The following is a 7467-nucleotide window of genomic DNA, read 5'->3' on the forward strand; positions in this document are numbered from 1 at the left end:
AAATTGGGATGACTGAGGTTTGAATGAAAAAAGTTTTTTTGAACAGGTATGATATGATATGATATGATATGATATAGAAATACTAATACACAAAGATAACTTCGACATCTTGGATTACGAAATTATTTTATTTTTTGGCAAAAAATTTATTCCGACTTTTTAATCCGACGTTATTACCAATTTTTTTAAATCTATCTCTAATCATCAAAATTTTGAATTGAATCTATAAATAAATTCGTATTTTTACTGGTTTCCTTAGTCCATACTTGTTAAGTATTTCACGTCAAGTTTGTACCTATGTAACTGCGCTGAACTGCTTTAAGTTTGTAAGTTTACATACTTGACGTGAGTTTACTTGGCAAATTTCCTCAGAAATGGGTGTAAAAGTTCGTAAAAATGGGCAAGCTTACAAAGATTACGAAGGTTACAAACGTTTACGAGTTAGCTAAAGCTCATTTTGACGGCTCAGAAAAATACACAAAATTCTGATAATATTTTGACAATGCTAACTGTCAAATTTCCGTAGAAATGTAAAAGTTCGTAAAAGTGTTCAAGCTTACAACCTTATTACGCAGTTACAAACGTTGACGTGAGTTAGCTCATTTTGCCGATTTAAAAAATGCATAAAATTCTTGTATTTCGACAATGCTGACTGTCAATTTTCCTTAGAAATGCGTCTAAAAGTTCGTAAAATTTTGAAAGCTTACAAAGATTACGAAGGTTACAAACTTTGACGTGAGTTACCTAATTTTGTCGAATAAAAAAATACATAACATTCTAGTAATATTTCAATAATTCCTTGAATCTATGAGGGCATATATACCTAAATAGATATTTTTTGGAATTCATTTAGCTCATTTTTTCTGTGATATTTTCAAAGAATAAATAAAATTCTGGGAAATATATTTCAACAATTCATTGACTCTGTGAGTACGTAAATAGATATTTTTGGAATTCATTTAGCTCATTCACTGCACTCTCATTTCATTCTACTTCCTCGTAAATTACGCTATAATGCAAATTAACGAGACCACATGGTTCATGCATGCATATTTTTTGCACTATAGAAAATCCACTCTCTACATATTTTATTTTATTTTAACCAAGCAAACACATTTCGCTGCTGAAATTTTTTTTACCAACTGTTGGCACACTCATCCAGTTGCAAGTTTAATTACGTTTTAGGAAGTGCAGAATTTTTTGCAATATAGATTTTGTTCAGTGGATCGTTTTATAGTGATTTTTTTTTGCAAATGGCATTGTACCATGTGCATAAATGTATCGCAGCGTTTTCATTGGTAAGTAGTATGAAATTTTTGAAATTTTTTGAAAATTTGAGAGCTAATTTTGCGAAATGACGTTGAGTTCGAGGGAAAATAAATTGAAAATGGTCGAATTTCTAAGAAATATTCATTTAAGAAATATAACGGAAAAAATGATAGGGTTTTTGGCCATGCGTATTTTTAAAAATTTAATGCTGCTCCCACTTGTGAGTTTAATTATGTTTTGCGAATTGCAGAATTTTGCAGTACAGATTTTGTTAAGTGAATCGTTGTATAGTGATTTTTTTTTGCAAATGGTATAGTACCATGTGCATAAATGTATTGCAGCGTTTTCATTTGTAAGATATTTTTGAAATTTCTGACAAATTTGGGAGCTAATTTAGGAGTTAATCTTTTGAAGGGAGCTTAATTTAGAGCGGAAATAAGTTAAAAGTGGATACATTTTTGGGAAATATTTATTTCAGAAATATAAATGATACGATTAATTTTTGCACAAAAAAAATATTAAAATGGTCGAAATATTAACAGAATTTACGTATTAAAAAAAAATAATAAAAGATTTAATAAATAAGCAAACGGTAAAGGCATGAATTTTCTGACAATCTTACATAATTTTTCATAGCTTTAATGCTCCAAATTTGAATAATATAAGAATATATTATTTTTGAATGAATTTACGTATCTTTGACAAATTGACAATTTTGTATGACTAAAAAGTCCAAAATCAAGTTGCAATAAAATAAATAATAAAATTGTGTAATCTAAGATGTGCCGAACTGGTAACACTGCTGAGAACTTTAACTTCCATCATCAGTTGCGAGTTTAATTACGTTTTGGGAAGTGCAGCATTTTACAGATTTTATTAAGTGGATTGTTTTATAGTGATTTTTTTTGTGCAAATGGCATTGTACCATGTGCATAAATGTATCGCAGCGTTTTCATTGGTAAGTAGTGAGAAATTTTTGAAATACTTGGAAAATTTCATTTAAAAAATCATAAAAATATTTAATAAATGAGCAAACTGTAAAGGCATGAATTTTTGGACAGCCTTACATAATTTTTCATAGCTTTTAATGCTCCAAATTTGAATAATATAACAATATATTATTTTTGAACGAATTTACGTATCTTTGACAAATTTGGCAATTTTGTATGACTAAAAAGTCCTAAATCAAGTTTCAATAAAAGAAATAATACAATTATATAATCCCAGATGTCTCTAAATGGTATTGGAAGATTAAATATATTAAAATAAATGTCATTCAATTGAAATAAATGTAACTCAAGATTTGGATTTAGTAACAGTTTTAAAATTCTGCATCGTATAAATTTGATCAGGTTGATTTTTATGAAAAATCGTCGAATTACGGAGATGTGTGTAATATTTATTAAAAAAAGGATCAAATTTTCGAGAAATATTTACGGAGGAAAGCAGTAAAAAGAAGAAGTTTGATGAAATTTTATGTAACTTTTATGTATAGATTTTACGGTCAAAATTTCAATTGTCAAAATTTTGACAGAATTTACATATTTTTAAAAGAGAGGTATTTTGTATGATTAAAAAGTCAAAAACCAAATTTTGCAAAAATAAACATAATAATTGTTTAACATATGTGACTGTCTCCATGAAAAGGGACCTTATTCACCAAATATCTACTTTAGCGACTTTAATTTGTTAGGGAAGTTCTTGCGTCAGGCTTTAATTTGCCATTTATTTCAGCTCAATCTGCCAACTACAAAGAAAGTTATTTAAGTTCAAAGTGATGCATCGACAATATGGCAAAACGACCTTTTGGCGAAAATTTGCATACTGATTAAATTTAGAACAATGTTTTAAAATTTTATATTGTGGCTTATATTGCGCTAATATTATATTTGCATAGGCCAATACAAGCCTGAATGACGTTAAGTTTTAAATTTGAGGTTTATCGCCCGAGGTTAAGTGTCTAGGTCACGTTAAGGTCCTGAAAAAGGTCAAGGCGAAATTTTTTCATTTTTATTAGGTAAAGCAAGCCTGTACAACCTTAAGTTTTAAATTTGAGGTGGAATGCTTAACATTAATATTTATTTTGCCAATTCAGCTTTTTGACGAAGTGGGTTTCGCTGAAAGTGTTCTGTTTTGGTATTTTGCCGCTTGTACAAAATGAGAAAAGTATGACTAAGGTCCCTTTTCATGGAGACAGCCACATATGTTGTAGAGTCATTCAATAAGGTTGAATATCGTAAAATCGTATAAAATTAAGGATTCTGATTTCTTAAAATCTTTAAAAATCAAAATCTGCGAGCTAGGCTGAGTTTTATGAAAAATTGAAAAATTATATTTGCTAGATTTGGTACAAAATCGCTAAATTTTTTAGAAATGCTGGGAAGTAAAATAGTAAAAATACGAATTTTCAAACATTTTTTACGGTATTTGTAACAGATTAAATGTTCAAAACATCAATATTGAAAGAATTTATTTATTTTTTGAAAAAAAATATAATTTTGTGTGACTAAAAAGTCAGAAATCAAATAATTTTGTGAAAAGAAAAAAATATTTATTAAATCCTAGATCCTTTGATTCTGCAAGCTTCAACTTTTATTAGGCATACTTTTACGAAAAATTGGCCAATTACAGGCACACATCAGTAATATTCCGGTATAGTCGTATATGTACATCGGTCAGTAATAATTTGATACCATAGAGTGCCAAATATACCACGTGCTGGTATAGATCTGGTACAAAATTCCTACCCGATTGGTAGTAGTTTGTTTCTCCGTGGTAAATTTTGCCTTACAGGGTTATTACTACACCATAAATTCCCGTTATTACCAGTGCCGGTAGAGTCACATACATATGTATTCCGATCAGTAATGATTCAATACCAAATTTCTAAGAGTGCAAAATTTACCAAATTATTTAAACCAAATTTCTGATTTTATTTCCAGATTTTGGCCCTTTTAGTCCTGACCGTGGCGGTGTGGACGTTTTGCTCCCTAATGTATCGGAACAATGGGAAGACGAAGACAAAGCAAAATAATTTAGGCTCGCCATCTTCCCTGCTCGAAAACAGCGAAGAAGGAACGACGGTCACACCCACGAGTTTTTTGAGCAATACGAATAATAGCTCCACGGTTTGGGGGGATTTTGAAGAAATGCCGGAATTTTTTCAAGGCGTTATTCTCGGCTGTGACTGGATCGCCGTGGGGGGTGCGGTACTCCAAATTCTGATGTCGTGTCTGATCCTGTGCAGTTCTTCGAAGGTGAGAAAATTGATAAATATTGGGAGATTTTTACCACTTGAAATTTTGCAGACACGTGTAACATGCAAAACTAGGAACAAATTTTTAGATATGGGTAAAAATGCTTCAACAGAAAACAAAACTTGCGAAACTTTGAGGAATTTCACGTCACATTTGTAACTTCATACGAAACTGCGTTAAGTTTACACAGTGTTGACGTGAATCTTCGACTTTGTAAACGTTTTCGTAAACATTTTTTGCACAAAAAATGTCTCTTACATGAAAGTAACCTTGAGTTCAACTTTTATTTACGAAAAAAGATTTTGAAGTGGGTATTGGAAGTTTGGTAAATGTTCTAAAGTCAATTTTCGCTAGAAATGTGTGAAAAAGTTCGTAAGCTTTCAAATCTTAGAAGAAGACGAAGATTGCAAAGGTTGACGTGAGTTCCTGTCCTGGTTTCTAAACTTGTTGACCATATCAAAGCAATCTAAACCCAGCTTATGTTTCATAATTGATGTGTAATGATTTTATTAAGTGGCGTCGTGATGGCACAATTTTCTCGCTTATTTGAATATTTCCGTATTCCTGCAAAATTTCACTGTTTTCAATCAATTTTGAATTTTTTTGTATAAATTATCCAATCAATTTGATGGCAGGGACGGTCGAACTTTGTGGGTATGTTCCTTAACCGTTGTAGAATAAAAAAATTTCATAAGATTTTTTTTTTCATTTTGTCACATTTATTTTTCACTCCGACAAACCGTATCTTGAATTAAGCCGTTACATTATTTATTTTTCCAAAATTTGAATTCCAACTTTTTAGTCATACAATGTGAGCCACTTTTTGCGTAAATTCTGTCAATGTTTTGACGTTCTTGAGGATTAAAATTAAGAACATTAAAGTAAAAAAGGGGCTTAAAAATGTTCTAAAATTAATATTGTTACTTGGTCTCTTTCGTAAATATTTATTAATTTGTATGATAAAAATCTGTCAGAATTTAAACTTTAAAATTTTTACAAAATCAAAATCTTGAATTGAATAAAATTTTACGAAATACATAAAACTTCAACTTTTAAGTACAATATCTGAATTAAATAAATTGTATTACTGATATTTCTTTTGACAAATTGTGATTTCAGAATTTTTAGTCATACAAAATAATCCATCTTTCAAAAATATCTATCAATATTTTGACGATTAAAGGTTTGAGCTTTAAATTAATTAAAAATTATTCTTACAATTTTCTTTGGTGAATATTGCTCAAAATTTGTTAAAAATTTAGTGGTTTTTTAAGTAAATATTACCGATACGTAAGTACACAATTCGTCGATTTCGCATAAATTTATGCCTAATTAAATTTGCACCACGGAGATTTTAAATTACATAGTGTTTACGAAGTCAAAACCTTGAATTACATACAATTTTATGGTGTTTAATACTTTATTCTTCAAAGTTCATTTCGTGATCAGAAACCATTATCTGTATTAAACAATTGTTTAATAAATTTGTTTTCACAAAATTTGCGTTCTGACGTTTTGGTCATACAAAAATAATTCTGGTAACATTTTGACGATCTTTATATGAAATTTTGACCAACTAAATACGTAGAAAAACTTATGATAAAAAAAAGTTAAAAAAATACAAATTTTTCTCATCTCTTTTCACAGAACACTCAGGACCGGGTAAAATACTTTGTGGGGGCGCATTTCCTCGCATTTTTCATCCTGGTGGTGACCCTCCTCCTGCCGCTGGCCTACGACCGCGAAAACGACCAGTTCCACACCATGACGTCGTTTAACACGGAGGCGAAAAAGCAATTGTGGATGCTACAAGATGCCAATGTGTTCAATTTTATGGTAACGGATTTGCGTCTGTATTACGTCACACTGATGCTGGATTGTCTCGGCGTGGTTATAATTATCGTGGTGTCGTCATGTTTTCTGAGATTCTCGACCGTTTCGGAGCATGAGGTGGAGCTGTTTTATGACAGGTATAAGTAATTAAGGAATTAGGTAATTAATTAAGTATTTAATTAACAAAATAAGGAGGAGTTATGTTGCAAAGTATTTTTAAATCTGAAAATCTCTTAAATTTAAAATGTTCGTCATTTACGCATTAGGTAATTATTTGCATATTTATTTTCTCCGCCTTTTCTGAGAAACTAGTTATTGTAAAACGAGAATAAGTGAATAAGTTTGTTAATTAATTAGTTAAGAAAGTAACTTAGAATTATTTTACAAGTTTTTTTAAATCCTGGAGTCTCAGAATTCTTGAATATTAGTTTATTATAAATATTGAATATTAATTTATATTTAATTATGATAAATTATTATTTTCATAATTATGGTAACAAATGTGCGCCTGAATTACGTCACGCTGATGCTGGATTGTCTCGGCGTGGTCGTCATTATCGTGATGTCGTCATGTTTTCTGAGATTCTCGACCGTTTCAGAGCATGAGGTGGAGCTGTTTTATGACAGGTATAAATAATTAGGGGATTAGGTAATTAGCAAATTAGTAGGAATTAAATATTTATTTTGTAAAACTTTTTGAAATTTTAGAATTTCAGGAAATATTAGTCATTTATATATTAATTATTTTAAGACTTACTCCACACTGCAAATTTTTATACGAAATACTGAGCGCAGAGTTATATACTCTGCAAAGTTTGTTTAATCTAAAAAATTGAAATATTTGTCATTTACATGTTAATTATTTACATATTTTTTTTTCTTCTACAGTTTCTGATCCTGAGTATAAACTATATGACATGTATAAGTAATTAGTTAATTAATTAAGAAATTAGCTCTGAATTAGATTACAAAATTGTCTTTTTTTAATTTTGGAATCTTAGAATTTTGGAATATTATTTAGTCATTTACACTTTTGATTATTTGCATAATTTGTGGTTGTGCGAGACTAAACCGCAAAGATTTGTCAGTTATTAATTTTTTCTGTAGT

At 29.8% G+C, this 7467-nt stretch overlaps 1 protein-coding gene and 1 long non-coding RNA gene across 4 annotated transcripts; one reads left to right on the forward strand and one right to left on the reverse strand.

Annotated features, from left to right (window-relative positions):
- Positions 1–1118: 1118 nt before the first annotated feature.
- Positions 1119–7069, forward strand: LOC118438666. Of its 3 annotated transcripts, none has more exons than XM_035859244.1 (3): positions 1119–1298; positions 4212–4526; positions 6174–7069. In XM_035859244.1, exons 1-3 carry the CDS (start codon positions 1254–1256, stop codon positions 6504–6506), a joined length of 693 nt encoding a protein of 230 aa, XP_035715137.1. In that variant the 5' UTR covers positions 1119–1253; the 3' UTR covers positions 6507–7069. The 3 variants fall into 3 exon arrangements, with proteins under 3 accessions (XP_035715137.1, XP_035715138.1, XP_035715139.1); XM_035859245.1 differs by lacking the exon at positions 1119–1298 and adding an exon at positions 2111–2227; XM_035859246.1 differs by lacking the exon at positions 1119–1298 and adding an exon at positions 3364–4133.
- On the reverse strand, positions 6774–7461 carry LOC118438667. Its single transcript, XR_004836982.1, has 2 exons — positions 7117–7461; positions 6774–6972 (listed from the first exon to the last, which is right to left on the reverse strand). It is a non-coding gene; the product is annotated as an uncharacterized LOC118438667 (long non-coding RNA).
- Between the last annotated feature and the right edge of the window lie 6 nt (positions 7462–7467).

Source organism: Folsomia candida, unplaced genomic scaffold, assembly GCF_002217175.1.
Source record: "Folsomia candida strain VU population unplaced genomic scaffold, ASM221717v1 Fcan01_Sc024, whole genome shotgun sequence".
NCBI lineage: Eukaryota > Metazoa > Arthropoda > Collembola > Entomobryomorpha > Isotomidae > Folsomia > Folsomia candida.

Coding starts and splice junctions, on each gene's coding strand:
- LOC118438666 (XM_035859244.1), top strand. CDS start 1,254: ATGGCATTGTACCATGTGCATAAATGTATCGCAGCGTTTTCATTG. Junction 1,299..4,211: donor GTATCGCAGCGTTTTCATTG/GTAAGTAGTATG, acceptor TTTTATTTCCAG/ATTTTGGCCCTTTTAGTCCT. Junction 4,527..6,173: donor TCCTGTGCAGTTCTTCGAAG/GTGAGAAAATTG, acceptor CTCTTTTCACAG/AACACTCAGGACCGGGTAAA.